A 26,162-nucleotide genomic window follows, 5' to 3' on the forward strand; every position below is an offset into this window, starting at 1 on the left:
TCAGCTTCCTCGCAGGGTGCCGATATCTGGGATCCAGCGGGGCAAACCTCCATCAACAACTTTACCCCTGCTGCTCCTTCAGAGGTAGATGCTGTCCTTTTCTCTTGGGAGGACTGACTTGTCTCCATACCTACTGAGCTCTTTCTTCCGGGTTGGAGAGGAGCCTGTCCCTCATCCAAGCTCAAGGAAACCCGGTCAATACTGAGGTCCGCTGGCTGGTCTGGCGTTCCTCCCAAAGCCGATGATGCATCCATTGCGTGGTGTTCAACTGCTCTAGTAATAGTTGTCTAAATCAGATGCCTTGTGTTCCCGGCTGCTGGAGGACCAGGCCAGGCGCTTCCTTTCTGCTCTCCCATGCTGAAACATCGACCAAGAGAGGGAGAAACCCCGATGAGTGAGAAACCCCAAAGATAAACATTGGCGAATATTCAAATTCCCTTTGGGGTGGGAGCTCAATGCAGCGCGTCTGTCTTCGATGCCATCTTGGTCATCAGCTGTGTGTATTGATTGGAGCATCTAGGCGTTGACCTGGTGGAAGTGATCGTACCTAACATTTTTTGGGCCATAGTGGGTTTGTGCTTAATGCAACTAGGTTTTAAAGCAGTTTACAATAATAAAAACAAACAAACCATACAATATCCAAACAAACAATATTATAATACAAACAACCATTATAACAAAATTAACATTCTTTACAAAAAGTCATTAATCAAACAGATTAAGAACTACCAAAAGAGCTCTCAAAAAACCAACATAAGTGATGCTGCTGCTAATTTCAGCTGGCAGAGAACTCCATAACAAGGTTCCAACATAGCAAAAACCTTTATTTCTTGCTTGGTTTATGGCTATTAATATTACGCCTTTTGTGGTAAACAGCAAAACGAAATACAATGATTAAAATAAAATGTAGGGAAGTGGGCAAATAACACTCGTATCTGACAGGAAGGAAACCAGAGTAGAAACAGAGAAACCTAATGGCAGATAAAGGCCAAATGGCCCATCCGCAGCATCCACTATCTCCTCCTCTCCCTATTGGCTAAGGCTCTTAACATTTGCATCTCCTCTCCCTATTGGCTAAGGCTCTTTACACCTGCATTGTGATGTCATAGAGCTTCATGGTTATAGAAACATGATGGCAAATAAAGGCCAAATGGCCCATCCGCAGCATCCACTACCTCCTCCTCTCCCTATTGGCTAAGGCTCTTTACACCTGCATTGTGAGGTCATAGAGCTCTATGGTTATAGAAACATAGAAACATGATGGCAGAGAAAGACCAAATGGCCCATCCAGTCTGCCCATCCACAGTAACCATTATCTCTTTGTCTCTCTGAGAGATCCCACGTGCCTATCCCACGCCTTCTTCAATTCTGTGTCCACCACTTCTTCTGGAAAACTGTTCCCCGCATCTACCACCCTTGTTGTAAAAAAGTATGGTATTTCCTTAGATTACTCCTGAGCCTATCACCTCTTAATTTCATCCTATGTCCTCTCATTCCAGAGCTTCCTTTCAAATAAAAGAGTCTCGACTCATGCGCATTTACATCACGTAGGTGTTTAGACGTCTCTATCACATCTCCCCTCTCCCGCCTTTTCTCCAAAGTATACAGATTGAGATCTTTAAGTCTGTCCCATAAGCCTTATCACGAAGACCACACACCATTTTAGCAGCCTTCCTCTGGACCGACTCCATCCTTTTTATATCTTTTTGAAGGTGCGGCCTCCAGAATTGTACACAATATTCTAAATGGGTCTCACCAGAGTCTTATACAGGGGCATCAATACCTCCTTTTTCCTCTTCCTATGCCTCCTAGCATCCTTCTAGCTTTCGCCATTGCTTTTTCAACTTGTTTGGCATTTAGGTGAGAAGAAATGTGAGCTGGCATTGGCATGCCTACTTTTTTGGCACAGCTGCCTATACCATGTTGTGAATATCGCACCTGGCTGTGACAAGCTACGTGCACATCTTAGGGTGTTCTTCTGGTTAGGAGCCTATGTAGGAGACATGTCCACACCCTGCCCACAGGCACGCAATTATGCTCTGAAGAATTGATGTGCTCCGTTCCATGCCTGCAAAATGCGCACAGTTATAGAAGATGTCAATAATCCAATATCAACTTTAAAAGATTTGCATCGTAAACTTACTTCTAATCTATACCATTTGTTATCTGCCTAATTGCTCTGCCTGGCTTATCCCTAGGATGCACTTTTCAGACGGCAGCACCAGAGGCATCACTCCTGCTTCCCATGAAGGTTTGGGGGAGGGGTAAGAATCTAAAGTAAACTAAACTAAACCTTAGGTTTATATACCGCACCATCTCCGCAATCGTAGAGCTCGGCACGGTTTACAGAAGTTATGATGGAAAGGAACAGGATTAAAGTGTAAAGGTTAGATGGGTGTAAGATGCCAGAGAAGGAGGAAGTGTTACATTTTTGAGAATAACCAAGTTTTCAGATGTTTACGGAAAAGTTGGAGGGAGCTTGAGATTCGGAGTGGGGAGGTGAGGTTGTTCCAGAGCTCAGTGATTCTAAAGGGGAGGGATGTCCCTAATTTTTTTAATGGGGAAAGGGGAGTTGGGTCAAGGGATGGAAGGGAGGAGGGGGTACCACCAGATTAGGGTTGCCACACTTTTGTCCAGAGAAACCTGGACACAAGGCCCTGCCCCATTCTGCCTCTGGCCCCTCTCCTGCAAAGCCTCGTCTTTGTTTTCTGACCTCCAGGCCGTGTCTGGAGGGTCTCCGAGCATGTGCTGATGTGTGTGACATCATTTGGGCGTGCTCAGAGGCCCTCCAGATGTGGCTGGGAGGTCAGGGTTTTCCAAAATCCAGACCAACTACTGGGTTTTGGAATGTCCGTCTGGGCAGAGGACATGTCCTGGTTTTCCCCTACACCAGACTATTCGAGCAAATGTTTGGAGTGTGGGTGGGTGGGCTTTTTAACTGTGGCTGGAGGGGGGATTAGTTCACTGGGAAGGGGAGGGAGATGCACCTTTCTGCACTCTCAGGGCCTGCTCTTCACCTGGGTCCAGGGTCGGATTTTCCTATAGGCTAACTAGGCTTCAGCCTAGGGCCTCAAGATCAAGAGGGGCCTACATTCAAATTGTTAGCAAAATTAAAATGACACTATTCTAAAAACAGAGAACACTAAAACACTGAACCGAAAATAAGGAGAAATTCTACGCATATGACTAATAAACCAACATAAAAATGTATTGGTTAAGGTCAACGCGTTTGGCTCATTGTATATACTAGATTGCACCAAAGTATAGTTCATACGTTCACTGATTGCTATGGCAAATATTGACCTGCCTTATGCTACTAAGCTCTGGTTTGTTCTTGCATCAATAAAGTACAGATTGGTGTAGATTGGAACAGACCTATTGATATCCCGACGTTCGGTGAAAGGGCCTCATAAGTGGAATAGCCTAGGCCTCTTTTCATCTAAATCCGGCCCTGCCTGGGTCACTTTCCAGCACGTGCCTTGTGCACTAGAAATGCCTTCTATCCTGCAGAAGAACTCCTCCATGAGTTCCACTGTTTCCCAAAGGCAGTCTGAAGCCTCTGAAGAACAGTCTGGATCTTGGAGAGAATCTGAGGCCATTTCAGCATTCAACGTCTCACCACCTAATGGAACGCCTCTGCCCTAACACTGCTTGAGGGTGGGGTTACAGCTCACAGGTTTCAAACTTGTGCTAACCTGGCTATTTTTTTTCAGGGGGGTGGGGGGGAGCAGCTGCTTAATAACTCTTACAAATTTGCATACAGGAAGGCACTAGCACAGGGATCCTGCAGGTTTTGCAAAGAAACTTCCATCGTGGTTTTTCAATCTGAGGCAAAATTTCCCGTCTTGAAGCCCAAGTGCTGAGCAGGGTTTGCTCCAATTTATCTCGTCTATCGCTCAATCGATGCATTTGTGAGAATTGAGCTTTACAGCTGCACACACAATAAACCTACCATGTACAGCTCAACAGTTGCTCACACACTAATTCACTGGCTTCTTCTCCCCCCCCCCCCCCCCGTACTTTAGAGATTCAGAGAAAAGTGGGAAGCAAAGAGGAATTCAGAGTTAAACAAAACAAAGTGTGTCTCAGCACCAGATGTAAAAGAAAAGACCCTCTGTGCTCCCGCCTGTGCCCTGTGCAGCTGCATCAAGGAGCCCTGAGAGAGCAACAGTGCCTGATACCACCGGTGGGCATCCTGGCGGACCCCACAGTGCCAACATGCCACACAGATATCGCCCATTTGTCCAATGGTCATGGTCTGTCTCTCAGTGACCAACCCCACAGTGCCAACGTGCCACACAGATACCATCCATCACCCTAACGTCTATCTCTCATTGACCAAGGATGGAATCAGTCCAGAGGAAGGCTACTAAAATGGTTGGTGGTCTTCGTCATGAGGCATATGGGAACAAGATCTCAATCTGTAGACTTTGGAGGAACGGCGGGAGAGGGGAGATATGATAGAGACGTTTAAATACCTAAGTGGTGTAAATGCGCATGAGTCGAGTCTCTTTCATTTGAAAGGAAGCTCTGGCATGAGAGGGCATAGGATGACGTTGAGGTGATAGGCTCAGGAGTAACCCAAGGAAATAGTTTTTTACAGAAAGGTGGTAGATGCATGGAACAGTCTCCCAGAAGAGGTGGTGGAGACAGACTTGTCTGATTTCAAGAAAGCCTGGGATACTCACGTGGGATCTCTTAGAGCAGGGGTTTCAAAGTCCCTCCTCGAGGCCCGCAATCCAGTCGGGTTTCCAGGATTTCCCCAATGAATGTCTGTCAGTTCCTGTTCAGCTTGTGAAGTGAGAGGTCTTGCTCTGGATTTTTCCTCTGGTGTGTGGCACACAAATATATTGTATAATGAATAACAAGAACTAAGATTCATTACTGAAGCCCCTGACGACGCCAACAGGCGAAACAGATTTGTGTTGGGCGATTGTGCTCGGTTTATAGTGAATAGCGATACAAGAAATATGAAGATAACATCTGTTGGAATACCATTCATGAAGTGATAAGTTTGCACAATATCAAGAACGTTTTGGCCAGTATATGGCCAGTACTGCAATAGAGTAGTTTTGATATGAACTTTTAGTGGGTTGGTTGGGTAGGTTGTGAAGGTTTTAGTAAGTTATTTATATGATATGAAGTATTAACACATGTGTGGGGTGAAATTTTTTTTATAAACAAACAGTATAAAATAAAAAGAAGTGCTTAATGAATCTGTGGGAATTTTAGTTTATATATTTGTAGCAAATATAGCTCTTTGTGTTTATAAAATACAATGAATATACATGAGGTCTATTTGCATGCACTGTTTTCATTGTATGCTAATAGATCTCACGCATATCCATTGGGGAAATCCTGAAAACCCAACTGGATTGCAGCCCTGTCTTAGAGAGAGGAAGAGATAATGGTTACTGCGGATGGGCAGACTGGAGGGGCCATTTGGCCTTTATCTGCTATCATGTTTCTATGTTTCTAACCCCACAATACCAACATGCCACATAGATACCACCCATCGTCCTAAGGGGGTGAGGCAACGCATCGTAGGGCCCTGCTTTTCTTTGTGCCTTTTGCTGTGTACCCAAAGTTTACCTGATCTTCCTGGCTGCTTTGACATAGGAAGAGAAACCTCCGTGAGGGGAAGGATGTAAACTTCAGGTCCATTCTGGGCAGCAGGAGACCCCTGCACGGAAAACTGAGTGGCACACTCCTCACCTTCAGCATTGTCAAACTCCTGAGTAAGAGAAGGTGAGACTTGGAGTCAGTGAGCGTGCCTAAGAAATAAGGGAATTGTAAAGCAGGGCAAAAAGTCCTGAAATCAGGGCTACCAACTGGCTCCTTGTCACAGGAAGCAGAATAAGCTGGCTCTGTTTTGACCTTGTTGCTGGCATGGAGTCCTGCTTTTCCTAGGGAAACTCTATGCCCACCCTGAGGTAAAGTCAGGACTGGGTTAGCTTGCTTCTTTTTTTATTTTATTTATAATTTCCATTTAGAAACAGTAAGGAATGAAACATTTATAACATAAAGAAAAGGAAAAATTAAATATACGGCATAAGACTGCATCATAATTTTTCATCTAGCCCACATTATAAGAGGAAATAATACGGAAATTACAAGGCTAAACAACTTTATCAAATAATTTACAATTTAAACATTCATTCAAATTCCTCTGCAACTAGGAGATTAATTCTCCAACACTCCTCAAATATCAGCCAAAATTATTAACATTTCTTTCTTTTGTTCCTGTAAGTTCAAAAAACTCTCTAATTGAATTGAATCCCAGAATACATATTCTTTATGTTGTAATTTAAATAAACATTTACAGTGAAACTTAAGGAAAAACGTGGCTGTGCTGCCCTAGCCCAGGGGTAGGCAATTCCGGTCCTCGAGAGCCGGAGCCAGGTCAGGTTTTCAGGATCTCCACCATGAATATGTATGAGATGAATTTGCATGCACTGCCTCCTTGAGATGCAAATCTATCTCGTGCATATTGTGGATATCCTGAAAACCTGACCTGGCTCCAGCTCTCGAGGAACAGAATTGCCTACCCCTGCCCTAGCCACATAAGGAAAAATGAGAACCATATCACCACAGCTCGCTTCTTATGGAGTGCAGTTGGTCGGCATCCCTAGCTAAAAGTAATGAGCTCCTTAGGCCTTAAGAACATAACCAAAAGTGCAGGCAAACGGTCATTTCCCAGGAGAGAGGAATAGCCAACTGGTCAGAGCACCAGGGAAGCCAGGGGTCAAATCGCTCCGACCCTCCTTGTGACCCTGAGGTTGTCATTTCACCCTGCAATGCCTCGGGGACAATTATAGGGCAAGATTTACTACAAGGTATTTTGATTAAGCAGTTTATCAAATTTTAAATAAATCTGGGAAAAATAAGGTACGTTATTCAGCACCCCTCCCCCCCATTCAGTCCAGTGGAATCTATTTCCTAGCAATGGACGATAGTAGACTTTAGTAAATCCAGCCTTAGAGTCTTACTTGTCACTCCAGTCCTCGAGGGTGACACAAATCAGGTTTTCAGGGTGTCCTTAATGAATATGCATGAGTCACCACCACCATCTTCTCTCATATCAAGGAGCATTATGGGGTAAAGACCTGGAACAATTACTTCTGTTAGCTAATACTTACGGGGAATTTAGGAAACGCCTAAAAACCTATCTGTTCCTGAACTACTTCGGCAACTGATTTGCACAATCCTTCCCACTTAACTGATCCCAAGAGCCACGATTCACTTGTCAATTCCACTCAATTTATAGCATCTTTTAATCATTGTAAACCGCATAGAACTTCACGGTCCTGCGCTATATAAACTATTATTATACAGTGGAAGCAACACAATAACACAGTGAAATAGGATGCATGCAAATTTCTCTCATGCATATTTATCAGGTACATCTTGAAAAGCTGACCTGTTGACTGTCAGCGGGGAGTGGGAGTGACGACCCCTGCCTTAGAGGGTAAGCTCTCTGGGGCAGAACCTGAACGATGAATGCGTAAATCCAGGCAGGGATTCTGGCTCCAAAGTCGAAGGCTTTCCTCATCCTAGTCGACCTCTGATTTACAAAGTCTGTTTCTGACCGGTAACTTTGGTTTTTAAATGCAGACATTCTCTTCCACACTGCCTCAAATATTCACTCTGTAATGTGGCATTTTACTGGCCGCAGGGGAGGGGGGCAGATGCTTATATGTCCGCGTGCAGCATCTTCTCAGAGGAACATATTGAGCAATGTCACATGCTAAGCCATGTTTCTACATGTCCATCATGTTCCTTCCGTCCTCTCCTCAGAGTTTGGTGTCCCACATGATAACCTCTGGTCATTGCCAATGCTCAAATCCCAGGGGTGCCCCGGTCTTTCAGCAACACCGCTCCCCACCCCCTACCTCAAATGCTCCTTTGCCCCTTACACCAAAACATCCTTTTACCTGACTCTACCTCCAAGACAACCTGTTTGTGCCAAAAGCGGCCCTCGCTATTAAACAGGACAGTGCTAGTGTAGAACTCCTGAAGTGGTAGAGTGCGCATAGCTGCATGTACCAGGCAATACTTACAGCAAAGGTCCTGCCTGCTCGCTGTGCGTCAGTCCAGAGAATTCACACAGCTCTGCTGAATTCTGAGCCTGCGGTCTGTGGGCTGCCATGCTCTGGGTGTGCGTAATAGAGGCCTTCTGTCCCAGCCTGCTTTGTGATTCATGCGACCTCTGCCCTCTACCCTCCTTGCACCCATGTTCTCCCCCCCCCCCCCACTCTTCTTCTGTATCAAACTGCGCCAAAAGCCTCCACAAAAATGTTAGTTATTGGGAAAACAAATTCCTAGGTCCTGAGATCAGACTGATCCTTCCCCAGTGAGGGCATTTACCCACCTCTCCCTTCCAATTAACCCTTCTACGGCCAGCAGACAGGCAGAGCCCCAGATGGAGAGTTTTATGAGGATGGAAGCAACAGTTCCTGGAATGCACAATCAAAATTAATGATGCAAATAAATGATGTGAAATAAAAAGCTGTGTTGACTGATGTGAACTGATCAGAAAAATGCTCTGCTCTTACCTTAAAACCAACGTCTCCCTTCTTGCAGCACAGACAGGCCAACATGAGGAAGATGAAGGTAAAGAGGCCAGAGAAGGAAACAGCCACCACAGCAAGCGAAGAGGACCAGGAGAGCTCACTTAGAGGGGCACCGTCTGGAGAGGGGCACAAACAGAAGGGAAGAGCTTCAGCAAGGACAGAGGCAGCCAGCAAAGAAAGATTTCTGGGAGGGAGAGGAAGCACAGAGCAGGCAACATCTGCATCAAAACTACCTTCTAGGACACTCTTAATAGCATTCAGATCTTTCATTTGACTCTGGACTAAGGTCGCTAGCAGCATGGTATCTCTTGGCATAAGATGGCTGCCCGGAGAAACCAGTTCCTTGTTTACCAGCTTGGCAGGTGTCATTCTCTTCCCTGGCATCATCTGGCTCTCTGAACCTGGAGATGTCTTACCCAGTCTTGCTTTGGTTAAATGTCTTTCTGCAGGTTCAGTGATGAAATGTTTACATATCCCTGGGCTGCTGGCATGAGAAGGTCAGCTGGTTAGTGGCCAGGCCCAGTGGGCAAAACCTGGCCGAGCCCAAGCACTAATGCAGCTGATCATAAATCATACAGATGAGAATTCTTTTCAAGAAAAGCCTTTGGTCAAGTGGCCATTTGGACTTTGCTTAGGAACGATTTACGCACTGCGCAGAACTTAGTTCCCCCTTACCAAGCAGCCAGAGAGAGCTGCCATACGAATGGGCTCCTTTGCCAAATGTGAAAAAGCCCTTTCAGTTCCCATGGGCTTCTTCGCATTCAGCGCAGGTTAATTGCTAGCGCTGCTTTGTAGACAGGAGTGCAGTGAGTTTTTTTTCCTTTGGCGCCTTAGTGACCATTGAGGTTGGGGTGTAGAATTTAGGATTATTTTTGGGAAATGTTGAGCTATTTCTTTCAAAGATTCAATGAGTATTACATATTCTGGATTTATACCCCCAAAACATGGCAGCCCCAATTTCAGCTGGTTCCAGGATTTGCATATGCAAAGCTTCACATTCTGATTGGACAGAGAGCTGGACACCTCATGCTAGCACAGGACGGGTAGGCCCCAGACGGAGCCAGGTGAGCTTTTGTTTGCCAATGATTCTGCAGTTGCTTCATTTAATAATGCCCTGAGGGGCAGAGATGATCTTGCATGAGCATTAGGTCTCCGTCAGTAAGAGGCAGGTAACATAGAAACATAGAATATGACGGCAGAAAAGGGCTATAGCCCATCAAGTCTGCCCACTCTAATGACCCACCCCCCTGACTTTACTCCCTTAGAGATCCCACGTGAATGTCCCATTTTCTCTTAAAATCTGACACGCTGCTGGCCTCAATCACCTGCAGAGGTAGACTGTTCCAATGATCGACCACCCTTTCTGTGAAGAAGTATTTCCTGGAATCACCACTAAATTTCCCTCCCCTTATTTTTAGCGGATGCCCTCTGGTGGTCAAAGGACCTATAGGACGGAAGATATCATCTTCCACCTCGATACGGCCCGTAACATATTTGAACATTTCTATCATGTCCCCCCTCTCTCTTCGTTCCTCTAGCGAGTACAGCTGCAATTTATTTAGCCTTTCTTCATCCACTTGGATGATTGGAAACCACTGACCTCCACTCACCAGTTATTATTGCAATTAAGCCTGGCATCCTAGAGTTTTCAGCTCTGTAGGGCTCTGTCAGGAGCTCAAAAGCTGCATTTGCTTCTGCCGGACAGCGTGTTTCTGTCAAGTGACAGGCACCTGCTAAAGAATTTTTCACCTCGTCAGGCTATTGACACAAGGTTTTGCATCTGGATGCTGCAGGGAAGTTGAATTCAACCAGCAGGAGAATCACCAGGCAAGGAAGGAAGGATCTTCACATACCTGCCTGCTCTGTATTTGCAAAAACGGGGGATAAAGTTGATATAAATGCTGAAGAAACGTTGTTTGAACGGCTTCTCTGCTCGGAGGCAGCAATTTTTTTTGCTGACCTGGAGAAAAGTGTTCAAATGGTCTCTTTCTTTTTTGAGATATGTCAAAATGTGTTGAGAAATTGATCCATACCTTGGTCTCTACCATTTTCTCTGAGCACTTTTAAGGATTAGCAATTTTTGTGTTTAGAGATATATTATCAGCATGATGTTTGGCTGACAGCATTGTTTTCAATAATATTTGCTGCATAAACCCAGTCAGATCAAATGTCCATCAAGCTGGTTCCAACTGGTCACAAGAACCTGGCAGGGATCCCTATTAGATAACCTTGGAGACTTTCCCCCGGTCTACCTTAATAATGGGTTACAGACTTTTCTAATCGAATCTTCATTTTATAGACCGAATCTACTCCCTAAGGAGCTCGACTCGGTTTACAGTTCGTTAAAAAAAGAAACATAACAAGTAAAAACTGTGGGATAAAAACAGAAATTGGTTAGATTAGATGGATGGAAAAAGTTAGAAAAAATATGTTGAATTGCTTAAAATTACTAGACGACAGCTAGAATCAAATTAACTATTGTGAAAACAACCAGAGGAGGTAATTGCAGAATCCACCTTTCTAGGATTTAAGGGTAAATGAGATGCACATCTCCCTTGAGAAGCATACGGTGGTATGGGGACCTGGCGGGGCCTCCGCATGTGCGGACCGCTGGACTTGATGGACCCAGGGTCTGATCCAGAGATGGCAATTCTTATGTTCTTATTCTGTAACTGTAAATTTTGAATTTTTGCAATTAAAGGAACCTGTCCAAACCTTTTTTAGACCCAGCTACATTAACCGCTTTTGCCACTTTCTCCAGCGGTGAAGTCCGGAGCTTAATTATGCATGGAGTGAAAAAATATTCTCCCCGTAACTTAAACAATAGATTCATCTACTCCACTCAAGATTTTATCGCTTTCGGTCATATCTCTCAGCTGCTTTGATTTCCCTCACCTCTTTTCTCATTCTGCTCTATCTTTTTTCAGATGCAGTGACTAGAATTGCAGACAGTACTCAAGGTACAGCCACACCACAGAACGAAATGGAGGCATCACGATCTCCCCGGTTTTATTCTTTAGCCCTTCCTGTTGTTTGCACACTGACAATACTTCAGTATATTGTCAGGCTTAGACTCTTTTCCTAGTTCAGACATGTCAAACTCTGGCCCGCCAGACATTTTCAACTTTCCACTTAAGCTGGCCCACTGGCATAATTGCCGCATCAGCAGCCTGCAGAGGATCACTGGTCAGCCGTAAGCAATCCTTGCAGGCTTCCGTAGCCTCAGCAGCATGTTCAATCTACCACGGTACCGTACATCAGATGAGGGGCGGGACAGCGGCAGAGGGAACGTTCTGCGGGGACCGACTGTAGAGCTTTTGCTGGGCATTCTCTCCCCCAGCGCCGCGATCGTCTCACGCCGAGGGATCCCCACCCCCTGCGCCCCACGATACAAGAAAACATTAAGTGCCCCAAGAAGGGGCTCGCTTGCAAGCCTCTCTGATTGGAAAGTTCTGGAAAAGGAGGAATGGAGAACACCTTGGCATGCAGCCGGCAGGTACGTTTCAGGAGACCAGGGTGTGCAAACCTCAGGATGCAGTTCCTGCCCTTCGATGGCGCTTATAAAGAGGCTCCTGTGGGCGGTGTTCAGATCTAGGCAGCAGATTGCTGAAGTTTTGCAGAGTGTGAAACTTGAAGGAAATGGAAAGCGTGTGGAATTTGAATTATTATTATTATTAATAACTAGGAAGCTTGCTTGAATATATCCTCACTGCAAACCAAAAGGAAAAAAATATATTTATAACCCTCTAGAGCTGGGGTTAGACAGCAAACGTGAACTAGGACCTAAAAGAGAGAAGAAAAGTTTTTAAAAAAAATTTTGCTTACATCACAGAGCTGGTGTGGGGTTGCAGAGGTGGTAACCCTAGACTTCTACTAAGACTAAGGGGTCTTTTCATTAAGGAGCACATTTAGCGCACGCTAAATCGGTTAATTTGGCCCGCGACTTAGCCTAGGTTTTAGATTTCGGCCCTTATGTGATGACTCGTGCTGTGGAATCTGGCAACCGGTGGCTATAATTTCGGTCTTCCCCCCACCCCCCTTAGGTGCATCACTTTATACTCATCCACATTAAATTTCATCTGCCGTCTAACGAGGTTCTCCTGCAATTTCTCACTCTCCGCTTGTGATTTAAAACTTTTTATGTCATCTGTAAATTTGATCCCTCACTTGTTCCCATTTCCAGATTATTTATCAATAGCTCTGGCCCCAGTAAAGATCTTTGAATATTCCACTAGTCCCCTTTTTTTCTCTGTTTTTTATGTTTTCACCAATTTCTGATCCACCTTAAGACACTGCCTTATATCTCGTGTCTTTTTAATTTCCTTAGGAATCTTATATCAGGTACTTTGTCAAAAGCTTTATATAAGTCTTAGAACATTATATCAACTGGCTTACCCTTATCCACATGGTTAACACTTTCAAAAAATGTATTAGATTGGTGAGACTTTACTTCCCTTGGCTAAATCCATGCTGGCTGTTCCTCATTAAGCTACAACTATTCAGCCATTTTGTTCTTTATAATACAGTAATTTATCATTTTGTCCAGCACTGATGTCATTCACCATTGTGTCGTTTCTGGAACATCCCAGGAACCCTTTTCAAAAACATGTTACATTGGCACACTCCTATTTTCAGATACCATAGGCAATATGATTGATAGGATTACACATTAGTTGGCAATTTCAGTTCCGAGGGTTTTTTTTTTTCAGTACTCTGGGGTGTATACCATCCAGTGCAGGTGATTTACTGTTCTTTAATTTGTCAATTTCCCTAGATCTGTGTTTCTCAACTTGGTCCTGGAATATCCCCTTGCCAGTCAGGTTTTCAGGATATCCACAATGAATCTGCATAAACTTGATTTGCATACACAGCCTCATTTATATGCAAATTTCTTTCATTTCATGTAGATATTCTAAAAGCCTAACTAGCAACTGAGTAGAGAAACACTTCCCTAGACCTTCCAGGTTCACAGTGATTTGGTTTTCTTCTTAATCATTGCTAGCTCTTTTCCATATTCTTACATGTTGCTAAGTAAAGAAGAAAGCAAAGAATTCATGTGTCTATGAGGGACATTTTCATACACTAAGACATTCAAAAATGGCATGATTTGGCACTTGGATGGTTTTTCTCACCAAAACGTCCAAGTCCTGATTTTCGAAGCTGACATCTAGACATCTTGCTAGGCTCCTTAGCTGCTGTATATCTAAAATTCGAGGGGGCATGTTTGTGCATGTTATGGATGGGCTTTGGGCGTGCTTAGCACTTGGACGTGTTGCGATGATAATTGAACATTTCCCAAGACATCCAGGACGGAAGTTAGATGTCTGGAGCTAGATGTTTGAAAAGCATCTAAGTGCCAAAGAGGAACCCAAACTGATCAGATGACCACTGAAGGGATAAAGTAATGACCCCCCCCAACACTCCCCTAGTGGTCACTGACCCCCTACCATCCTACAAAGATCTGAATGAAACAGTACTACCTGTCTCTAGAACAACTGCGTCTGGTATGGGAAAGCCTACCAGATCTGCACACAGGTGTCTTAAGTAGCCTGGTCAGTGGCCTAGCGAACCATAGAGAGAATGACCCAGGTCCTTAAGCTACTCTAACATTTATGGTGGAAAGTGTGAGGTCACCAAAACCCTACTATACGGCCATGTAGGGCTATTGGGTTGTAGACAGGTGGGCTGAGTGTCTTACTAATGTTCTAATTGTGTCATTCAATCTGGGAGGATTATTTATTTAAAAATTATTTTATTCTTTGGTATTTAAAATATGTTAATTGTAAAAATAAAAATATAAAAGGCAAATAAAAATGTTTTTAATAAAAATTCAAGGATTTGTTCTGTCAAATTTGGACCTAGAAAGACACATGTGGCCTTAAGGCCACAGGTTCCCCACCCCTGATCTAGACACTTTACCTTTCTGGTGTGCCCAGATGTGACATTGATCCAGGCGATGCTGGGATAATTGAAATCATTCATTACTGTGTTGCCAAATTTGCTAAGAATCCCTTTTCTTTATCTATAACTACTGGTTTGAAAATTTGGGGAGTCACTTTTAATGATACCTTCTCATTCCACATCCATATCTCTTCAGTAGTACAAAGTTGCATCTACAAATTTAAAATGAAAGCATCCATCCAACACCTTTTTGCAAAACAAGCTCTAAGTGCCTTTATCCAAACCGATTAGATTTCTGCAATAGTCTCTTATAAGGTATGATTTGCAAAGAAAAGCATCATCTTCAATGTATTCAAAATTCAACAATTATAACTTCTAACAGGCTCTAAAAAATCGGATCATTTTATGCCACTTTTAAAAGATGGACATTGGCTTCCAATCCCAAACAGAGCTACTTTAAGATCCTCACTTCAGTATACAAAATACATCATTCTGGTTTACCGCTCTATCTTTCCTGTTATATAATTCTATACACACCATCTAGAACAGGGATCTTAAAGTCCCTCTTTGAGGGCCGCAATCCAGTCGGGTTTTCAGGATTTCCCCAATGAATATGCATTGAAAGCAGTGCATGCACATGGATCTCATGCATATTCATCCTGAAAACCCGACTGGATTGCGGCCCTCAAGGAGGGACTTTGAGACCCCTGATCTAGAACATTACGATCCTCACAATCCAGTCAATTATACATCCCATCCCTACATCAGATTTGTTATGATTCCATCCCTCGTTATGGAATTCATTGCCTATCAATATGATTCAGACGTTCAAATACTTGAAAGGTATTAACGCAGAGCATAATTTTTTCCAAAGAAAGGAAAATGAAAAAACCAGAGGGCATAATTTGAGGTCGAGGGGTGGCAGACTCAAGAGGAATGTAAGGAAATTCTTCTTTATGGAAAGGGTGGTTGATGCATAGAATACGTTCCCGAGGGAATGTGGGTGGAAGGTGGAGAGGAAAACGGTGACAGAGTTCAAACAAGCGTGGGATGAACACAGAGGATCTCTAATCAGAAAATAATGGGTATACATTGAAGGAACTAAGAGCACTACTGGGCAGACTTGCACAGTTGAGGACGGGCTGGAGAGGGCTTCGATGGCTGGGACGGTTTAGATGGGCTGGAGTGAGCTTTGACGGAGACTCCAGTAGATAAAACCTAAGCATACTACCGGGCAGAACTCTGGGCTTCTGGCCCAAAAATATCTAAGAAAAAGGATCATTTAAATTAAATTATTAATTTATAGAGCATGTACGGTTGTGCAGAATGGATGGACCATGTTACTATCAATATTAGATCGATAACACCTTATCAAGAATTTCATACAGCTCTGAAAACTTACTTATTCAAAGATGCATTTTTTTAGTAACTTCATTTCTTTTTTTTTCCTTTGCGGTATGTCTTTCTCAGTTTTATGGACTGGCACATTCTCATTAGTGAGGTAATTACCGTCTTCACTCTCTGCTGCTTGAAACATATGGAGTTCAACCTTTTAATTCTCTCTTTTGTTTATAGATTTTCTTAATAGTGTTTTAATGTAAACCGCTTAGATGGTTTTATCCCTAAGACGGTATATCAAAATTTAATAAAACTTGACTTGAAACTTCTATTAGCATTTCATCAAGTGGATGGCAGGACGTCTTCACTGCCACTGTCTTCCCCCTCAGAGATAGAATTTCCACCTATAGATTCATTGGTTTATCTTATTTCTTCTAAAATTTCAGGCTATTTGACTCAATGTCTTCTTTAACATACAGGGCCACCCCTTCACCAACCTGATCCACCCTATCAAACTCTGGTACCACGGTGTCCCATTGGTTAATGTTCTTCCACCATTTCTCCAAGGGATCTGTTATATCTACCTCTTCATTCAGTGCTTTACATTCTAGCATTTGTATATAGACATTTCAAATTATGTTTTTTGTTTGTATTTACAATCTACTTAGCAGTTGACAGGGATAATTTGAGATTCTTCAACTCTGTCTGCTCTTTACTTAACATCTGGGGTTTTGCAAGCTCTCTATTGGGATTCTCGGTGAAGCATAATTATGAATCATGTGTTCCCAATTGACTGTTGACTTTTCCCCTTGAGCTCTGTTGTAAAGCTTAGCGCTAGCAGCCAGGATTCACCTTAATTAGATGGAGCTTATCCTTTTCAAATATAGGAGGAAGACTTAGATGCAACATCAGGAAGTACTTTTCCACAGAGAGGGTGGTGGATGCCTGGAATGCCCTCCCCATGGTGGAGACAAAAACATAAGAACTGACATACTGGTGATAGAATACAAAACCTCAGGGGATAAACACAAAGAGGTTCATTTTCAAAGCACATAGACATCACAGTGGAATCTACTATCATCCTTTCAACATGGGTTTAGAAACTCATAAAGCACAGAGACATGCCTGGTCGACCTGGTCTCTGGAATAAGATCAGCCCTTTGAGCAGAAGAACTAATGGTTTTACTTTTTGTTAAAAAATTGCAGTATATCAGCTGGGAGGATGTGACATCATCAGCAAAGATGGCTGCCTAACCTTGAAGCTCCGTCTTCTGGCCATCATAATTCCACCGAAAAGCTATTTTTGGCTTGATGATCTGCTCGATCTTGTAGTGTGGCTGCTGCGTTAATGTCTCCTGCACCTCATGGTAACAAAGTAACATAGTAGATGACGGCAGATAAAGACACGAATGGTCCATCTAGTCTGCCCGACCTGATTCAATCTAAAAATTTGTTGATTTTTTTCTTCTTCTTCTTATCTATTTCTGGGCAAGAATCCAAAGCTCTGCCCGGTACTGTTCTTAGGTTCCAACTACTGAAATCTCCATCAAAGCTCACTCCAGTCCATCTACACCAGCGGTCTCAAACACGCGGCCCGCCATGCAGCTCTCCAGGTCTATTTTGCGGCCCGCGGTCTGGACGTGATCAAGACAGCATTTCTCTTCCCCCTTCCCTTCCTTTTGGAGCAGCAGCGTGTCTGGCTGGCTCAGTCCATCATTCCGTTCAAAGCCGCGGGTTGGCGGCTCCTCGCGCTATCCACTCCTGCATCGGAAGCCTCTCTGACGTCACATCAGAGAGGCTTCAGACGCAGGCACGGATCTCGTGAGGAGCCGCCACCCGCGGCTTTGAATGGAAAGATCAACTGAGCCGGCCAGACACACTGCTGCTCATAAAAGGAAGGGAACGGAAGGAGAGGGGAAAGAGAAATGCTTCTGCTGCAAAGGAAAGGGGGACCCTAGGGAAATGCTGCTGCTGCTGCTGTACAGGGAAAGGGATAGGGAGGGAAAGGGGAAGAGAAATGCCTCTCCTGCATAGGAAAGGGGGAAGGGAAATGCTGCTTCTCTTGCTGCTGCACCCAATTGGGAAAGAGAGGGAAGGAGGAGGAGGAACAAGAGAAGCCAAGTTCATGGGAGGGAGGGAGGGAAGGAAAGGAGATATCAGACCATGGACAGGGAGGGAGAGATGCCAGGGCATGGGGGAAGGGAAGGAGACAGATGCCAGACCAGGGGAAAGGAAGGAAGGAGGGAGGGAGAGAAAGGAAGGAAAGAGATGCCAGACCATGGAAATAGGACGGAAGAAGAGAGAGATAGGAAGGGAAGGTAAGACATGGAAACGTAGATTTTGAAAAGAAAGCAGAAAAATTGAACATTAAGTTAATGCCAAAGATGGATGCAAGGCAGAAAGTGAAGACGGAGAGAAAAACAGTCAAAGGACAAGAAGGCCCTGGAAACATAGTTGAAAGCACAGAAAAATAAAGTCACCAGACAACAAAGGTAGGGAAATGATTTTATTTTCAATATAGTGATTGAAATGTGCCAGTTTTGAGAAAGAAAAGATATTAAACTTTAAATGTGAGTGCTGCAGAAAAAACAGAGTACTTGGAGGGCCGCAGAAAATAGTTAATGTCTTATTAAAGAAATGACAATTTTGCATAAGGTAAAACTTTATAGTTTATATATCTTTCATTTTAATTGTTAAAGGAAAGTTTTATAAGCTATAAAGAGTTTTACCTCATGCAAAATTGTCATTTCTTTAATAAGACATTAACTATTTTTTCTGCGGCCCTCCAAGTACCTACAAATCCAAAATGTGGCCCCACAAAGTGTTTGAGTTTGAGACCACTGATCTACACCCTCCCAGTCATTGAAGCCCTTCCTAGCCCATCCTCCACCAAATGGCCATATTCAGACACAGACCATGCAGGTCTACAAGGTACAGCCCTTAGTAATATTTACTATTATTTTCTGATTCTAGACCCTCTGTGTTCATCCCACGCTTCTTTGAACTCCGTCACTGTTTTACTCTCCACCACCTCTCTCGGGAACGCATTCCAGGCATCCACCACCCTCTCTGTAAAGTAGAATTTCCTAACATTGCCCCTGAATCTACCACCCCTCAACCTAAAATTATGTCCTCTGGTTTTACCATTTTCCTTTCTCTGGAAAATATTTTGTTTTACATTAATACCCTTCAAGTATTTGAACGTCTGAATCATATCTCCCCTGTCTCTCTTTTCTTCTAGGGTATACATATTCAGGGCTTCCAGTCTCTCCTCATACGTCTTCTGGCGCAAGCCTCCTATCATTTTCTTCGCCCTCCTCTGGACCGCTTCAAGCCTTTTTGTGTCCTTCACCAGATACGGTCTCCAAAACTGAACACAATATTCCAAGTGGGACCTCACCAACGACCTGTACAGGGGCATCAACACCTTCTTTCTTCTACTGGTTACGCCTCTCTTTATACAGCCCAGCATCCTTCTGGCAGCAGCCACAGCCTTGTTGCATTGTTTTTTTGCCTTTAGATCTTCGGACACTATCATCCCAAGGTCCCTCTCCCCATCCGAGCATATCAGCCTCTCCCCTCCCAGCATATAGAAACATAGAAACTGACGGCAGAAAAGGGCCAGGGCCCATCTAGTCTGCCCACACCAATGACCTACCCCCTAACTCCCTCTGTGAAGAGATCCCACGTGCCAATCCCATTTTTTCTTAAAATATGGCCCGCTGCTGGCCTCAATTAAGGCTCCTTCCGATTATTAATCCCCACATGCATTACTCTGTATTTCTTTGCATTGAATTTTAGTTGCCAGATTTTAGACCATTCCTGTAACTTTTGTAGATCCTTTTTCAGGTTTTCCATGGTGTCGAAGAAAAGAATGGAGGGAGATCGCCAAGAGTCACGCACCCAAAAAGCTACGCACACATTCCACATGCACAGCAGGGCTGCAGGATGAAGGTGGGGAACCTACTCATACATTGGGAGCACTGCAGATGCTGTTTACGAGGGCCTCGGATAGTAGCGGAGGAGCTATGGAGCCTCTATCTACGGCTGATCTCTGAGAACTATTAACGGAGGTTAAGTCAGAGATCTCCACAGTGGTGACCCAGGTTACAGAAGCGATCAGGAAGTAGTGGCAGGATCTCATGAAAATCGGGTCCCGCATCGACACAGTGGAGTTTCGAATGGACACCTGTGAGGAGTCGGCACCCGGGGTGCAGCTGGTGCATGAGTTGATTGATAAAATCGAGGATCTCGAAAATTGGGCCTGCTGAAACAATTTACGGATTCAGGGAGTCCCGGATACGAGTGACATAGTAACATAGTAACAAAGTAAGTGACAGCAGATAAAGACTCGAATGGCCCATCTAGTCTGCCCAACCATATATGCCCCAGAAATTAATTATTTAGTTGAAATGGTCCTTTTTCTTTGCTATTTCTGGGCCAGAAACCCAGAGCCCTACTCAGCAGTGTGCTTAGGTTCCATCTACTGGAGTCTCCATCAAAGCTCACTCCAGCCCAGATGTGAAAGAAGTAATAACCAATCTGGCCAGATGGTTGTTACAGGTTGTTTTCTTTTTAAAGACGCTTTCTGCTGCTGCCAAATTGAAGAAAGGAGATAGAATAACGCTAGCAACTGTTCTCATGCTAGGCTGAGGTTTGCAGTGGATTGCCTTCCATTATTACACCTTGAAGCAAGGTGATGCACAAAGGGTTAAGTGCCAGGAGGTGCCTACAGACAACTAAGTTGAGACGCCTGCCTGAAAAGTGGGTGTGGTTAGGGGCAGAGAGCAGGCGTGCTACGGTCGAAGTGCTGGTAGGTGACTGTGTTAGGTGCTGGTAAATTAGGCCAGGAAAACCCTGGCCTAATATACCTGCGCATAAAAGTTGAGCACAATTCTGTAAATGAAAGTTACCTCCAGCTCCAGCACACGCTGCTGTGCAGAATTTTGGCCACTAGATGTCTCCCTTGGTGCTTCCTTGGAACTGAAACAGCGTGTCGCTATGATAACTGGAATGGATTTTGATATCAGTGGCAAAGAACCTGATAACCTGGAAGACACTGTAATAAGTCAGCAAGCTACAGGAGGGACACTTGTAATGGAAGAAAAGTAAATTTGTGACCAACATGTGAGAATTGTGGCACAGTGGCTAAAGCTCCAGCCTCAGCACCCTGAGGTTGTGGGTTGAAATCCATGCTGCTCTTTGTGATCCTGGGCAAGTCACTTCATCTCCCCATAGCCCCAGGTACATTTGATAGATTGTGAGCCCATCCAGACAGACAGGGAAAATTCATGTAAACCTTTCTGAGCTCCCCTGGGAGAACAGTATAGAAATTTGAATAAATAAATAAATAAAGTCCTTTATTGTTACCTGGCCAAGTGATAACAGCATGATATTATGTTAAGCTCCATTCAGAAATTCTATTTTTCAATGCATAGAAAGAGCTTCTGAGTTTTCTACTTATAAATCAAGTGCTTACTTCTTTCCTTTAGAACCTCAGCCCTCGCCAGGTCAGATTTTCAGGATTTCCCAAATGAATATGCATGAGATCTAATTGCAAACAATGGAAGCAGTGCATGGAAATGGCTCTCATGCAAATTCATTGGGGGAAATCCCGAAAACCTCACTGGATTGCGGCCCTTGAGGACTGACGTTGGACAACCCTGCTTTAGAAGGTCCCGGTTTGATCTCAGTGGCAGAGCTTCCATATCCATGGTTGTTCCGGGTTTGGGACTAATACGGAGGCAACATTCACTGCTTCAGGTTTGGGGGAAAGAAACAGATAGTGATGATCACAATCAGGGTTACAGGGGTGCAACCATCGTAATTACCCTGGGACCCTATGCCATAGGGTACTCTTGGCCTTTCTAAAGCGGAACAAAGCACAGCTTGCAGGTGGAGTTGGGGGCCTCAGCATGTGTAACATTGGTCCTAGTCACGGCAATCGTTAGGAGGTGACCCCTGGTGTCTACAGCCTGTCACACATAAGAACATAAGAAGGTCAGACCAACGGCCCATCAAGCCCAATAGCCCGTTCTCACGGTGGCCAATCCAGGTCCCTAGTACCTGGCCAAAACCCAAGGAGCAGCAACATTCCATACAGAATCTCAAAGAACAAGAAGATTCCGGAATCCCAGAGAGTGACAAGATTCTAGAATCTCAAAGAGTGGCAACATTCCATTCAGAATCTCAAAGAATAGCAAGATTCCGGAATCCCAGAGAGTGACAAGATTCTAGAATCTCAAAGAGTGGCAACATTCCATGCTACCGATCCATAACATTTATTTCAAAATTCAACACCAGTCAAACAATCCTCATAAGAAATAACATAAATTCTTAACGATCCTCAGAGGGTTTAGAATATTCCATAGGTTCTAATGATAATAATCACCGGACCCAATCGTCATAGGATCAGTAATTTATATATTGTTTCTATATTGTTTCTATTATATATTTTTTCTATTTTTATCTTAAATTATTCATCAATCAAGTTCTATAACATAACATAACTTTATTCTTCTATACCACCATAACCGAATGATTTCTAGGCGGTTTACACCAAAGAAAACTGATAATCAGTGAAATACAAGATGGTAAGAAGATACAAAATATTTCTTAAAAGTACAAATATTCTTTAGAAAAATACAATACAATTTATTGTTCTATTGTCCATTTATTTTGGCTTTTTGGAATTCAATGTGGGGACAAATAGATTGTTTGTTAGAAAACCTGGTGGCATTAACATATATTATTTGGCATGTCAATGAGAGCTAAGAGCTAAATAGTTTCAAAAAAACAACACATAAGAACATAAGAAGTTGCCTCCACTGGGTCAGACCGAGGTCCATCTCGCCCAGCGGTCCACTCCCGCGGCGGCCCATCAGGTCTGCGACCTGTGAAGTGGTTTCTGACCACTTCTGTAACCTACCTCAAGTTATATCTGTACCCCTCTATCCCCTTATCCTCCAGGAACCTATCCAAACCCTCCTTGAACCCCTGTACAGAGTTTTGGCCTATCACATCCTCCGGAAGCGCGTTCCATGTGTCCACCACCCTCTGGGTAAAAAAGAACTTCCTAGCATTTGTTCCAAACCTGTCCCCTTTCAATTTCGCCGAGTGACCCCTAGTGCTTGTGGCTCCCCACAGTTTGAAGAATCTGTCCTTATTCACTTTCTCTATGCCCTTTAGGATTTTGAAGGTTTCTATCATGTCCCCTCTGAGTCTCCTTTTCTCCAGGGAGAACAGCCCCAGCATTTTTAACCTGTCATCGTATGAAAAATGTTCCATACCTTTTATCAGTTTAGTCGCCCTCCTCTGCACTCCCTCGAGTATCGCCATGTCCTTCTTGAGGTACGGCGACCAGTATTGAACACAGTACTCCAGGTGCGGGCGCACCATTGCGCGATACAGCGGCATGATGACCTCCTTCGTCCTGGTTGTAATACCTTTTTTGATGATGCCCAGCATTCTGTTTGCTTTCTTTGAGGCTGTTGCACATTGCGCCGATGGTTTCAGTGATGTGTCGACCATCACCCCCAGGTCCCTTTCAAGGTTACTCACCCCTAGCAGTGTTTCCCCCATTTTGTAGCTGAACATCGGGTTCTTTTTCCCTACATGCATGACCTTGCATTTCTCTACGTTAAAACTCATTTGCCACTTTTTTGCCCAGTCTTCCAGTCTCGTTAGGTCCCTTTGCAGGTCTTCACAGTCTTCCGTGTTTCTAACCCTGCTGCAGAGTTTGGTGTCATCAGCAAATTTGATAACCTCACATTTTGTCCCTGCCTCCAGATCGTTAATAAATATATTGAACAGTAGAGGTCCCAGCACCGACCCCTGCGGAACTCCGCTCGTGACCCATTGCCAGTCTGAGTATTGGCCTTTTACTCCAACCCTCTGTTTCCTGCCTGCCAACCAGTGTTTGATCCATCGGTAGATATCCCCTTGCACCCCGTGGTTCCACAGCTTTTTAAGTAGCCGCTCATGAGGTACCTTGTCGAAGGCTTTTTGGAAGTCAAGGTAAATGATGTCTATGGATTCCCCCTTATCCATCTGGCTGTTTATTCCCTCAAAGAAGTACAGCAAGTTCGTGAGGCATGACCTTCCCTTGCAGAAGCCATGCTGGCTCGCCTTCAGTTGTCCATTGTTTTCTATGTGTTCGCAGATTGTGTCCTTTACCATTGCTTCCATCATCTTCCCTGGAACCGAGGTCAAGCTCACAGGCCTGTAGTTTCCCGGGTCACCCCTTGATCCCTTCTTTTTCTTATCATGACAGGAGTTGCAATACAACAGATTACAAGTAATTGGAAGAATTGGGAAAGATTAAATTATAGTTTTTGGTGGAACTCTTTGTGTCATATATATAAAATGGAAAAGCTACGCAGCAGGGGTATTTAAGAAAATTTCAGGATGTTTGGGAGCCTTTAACAAATTATTATAAGGATTAGATACCATTTTTTCCCTTATTAGTACATGTCCAAGATAGATGGGAGGGGAGAGGTTGAAGGTGGTCTTTATATAATTGTAAGAAATATTAGGAAATATTTTATTATATGAAAGGTCTGTTATATTTTTGTTGTGGAATGGTGGGGAGGGAGGGTGTAAAACTTTTTAAATGGATAATTGCAGAATATTAAGTTCTATATTTATGTAAAATTATTTTGATGTTTTGAAACACGTTATTGTGAGTTTTAAAATTAATAAAGATTTAAAAAAAATACAATACAAACTTTTGCTTAGAATAACAGTTCATAATGATGAAACCACACTAGGAAATGAATTTTTCAAACAACGTCGTCTTGATCACTTTCCATAAAGTACTGTAGGATGACATGGCTTGACAAATACACTTACCCAACCAAGACCCATGTCTTTCTCAATAAGAGACTATGGACTTTTCCTCCAAGAATTTGTCCAAACCTTTCTTAAAACCAGCTACGCTCTCTGCAACGTGTTCCAGAGCTTAACTATTCTCTGAGTGAAAAAATATTTCCTCCTATTGGTTTTAAAAGTATTTCCTTGTAACTTCAATACCTGAATGTGCTTTAGTAGCTTTCAGACTTGCAGGTGGTATAAGAAAAAAAAAAAAAAAGGTATCTACATCACACATTTTTGTGGCGATTTGACATCTTCCTGGATGGGCACTTGTGTCTCCTGATTCACTGCTGGGTCTCAGACACATCACAAATCTCTCTCTTGGTTTTATACTATTCATGGCTTCAGTCGCTTCCTCTGCAGTGAATTAGCGGCTGGAACCTGCACAATACCTCCCTTTCTCGAATTCCATACCGACTGATTATAATAAGAGGGGTCAGGTGGAGGAAAGAGGTGAAGTGAAGAGTGGAATGAGATGGAAAATGCATTTGGTGGTAGAAAGCAGGAACCAGATGTACATCTCAGTTACACAAAAAAAGCCTGGATGTGTGCCATCCCTCGGGAGCTAAGGCATAAACGAGCTGGCTGCAGGTTCCATCCTCTGGACCCTGCGTACGTTCTTCTGATCTGCAGGTGTTGTCTCAGTACAGGGCTCTGGCGACAGCCCTTAAAATCTCTCCTCTATTCAGGCCCACTTCAAGCCAAAGTGTCTGTGTGTACGTAGGAAATCTGTGGCCGAAATGTGTTTTCCATGCGGACTTCACAAGAGTGGCCCTGCTTGGAGATGCAGCAAGACCAGATCTAATGCTGACGTTTCTTATGCCACTGTGAAAATACAGGAACCAGTGTTGCCGCTGCTGTTTCCCCCCCCCCCTCCCCCAGTAGATCTACTGTTTTTGGACCCGTCTGTTTCAATAGGGAATCTACTCGTTTTATAAACAGTTTCACAGCTTTCATTATGATAAGCAGGAAATGCATGAATCTAGGATTTTTTTAAAGCACTCTGGGTCAGACTCTGTAATTAGTGCCCATAAAAGGTGAGCACGTCAGTCACACATAGGCACCAATTACAGAATTTTATTTTTTTCAATGATCAGCTCATTTTTGAAGCCAATTTGCTAATTAAGTTATTTAAGCACCTAACTTCAGGCATCTCTTAGAGAGCCATTCTCACTCACCAACCCTCCCAGCGCCTTATTTATCCCATTACTCACAAAAAAACAACCAAACCTGACTTGTCGGTCCAGAGGAAGGCTACTAAAATGGTGCGTGGTCTTCGTCATGAGGCGTATGGAGACAGACTTAAACATCTCAATCTGTATTCTTTGGAGGAAAGGTGGGAGAGGGGAGATATGATAGAGACGTTTAAATACCTAAGTGGTCGAGTCTCTTTCATTTGAAAGGAAGCTCTGAAACGAGAAGGCATAGGATGACGTTAAGAGGTGATAGGCTCAGGAGTAATCTAAGGTGGTGGTAGAC

At 43.7% G+C, this 26,162-nt stretch overlaps 1 protein-coding gene across 2 annotated transcripts in view; it reads right to left on the reverse strand.

Annotated features, from left to right (window-relative positions):
- AATK (apoptosis associated tyrosine kinase) overlaps nt 1–26,162 on the reverse strand; it is a 158,022-nt gene that overhangs the window by 45,677 nt on the left and 86,183 nt on the right. The window contains exons 2-3 of one of the 2 annotated variants that reach the window (XM_033961460.1): nt 8,556–8,689; nt 5,593–5,734 (exon numbers count right to left, since the gene is read on the reverse strand). In XM_033961460.1, the coding sequence (XP_033817351.1) occupies nt 5,593–5,734; nt 8,556–8,689 (276 nt within the window). Of the gene's footprint in view, nt 1–5,592; nt 5,735–8,060; nt 8,128–8,555; nt 8,690–26,162 lie in introns of those variants that run through there. The other variant, XM_033961459.1, reaches the window with a different exon arrangement.

Source organism: Geotrypetes seraphini, chromosome 10 (assembly GCF_902459505.1).
Source record: "Geotrypetes seraphini chromosome 10, aGeoSer1.1, whole genome shotgun sequence".
In the NCBI taxonomy this organism is placed as follows: domain Eukaryota; kingdom Metazoa; phylum Chordata; class Amphibia; order Gymnophiona; family Dermophiidae; genus Geotrypetes; species Geotrypetes seraphini.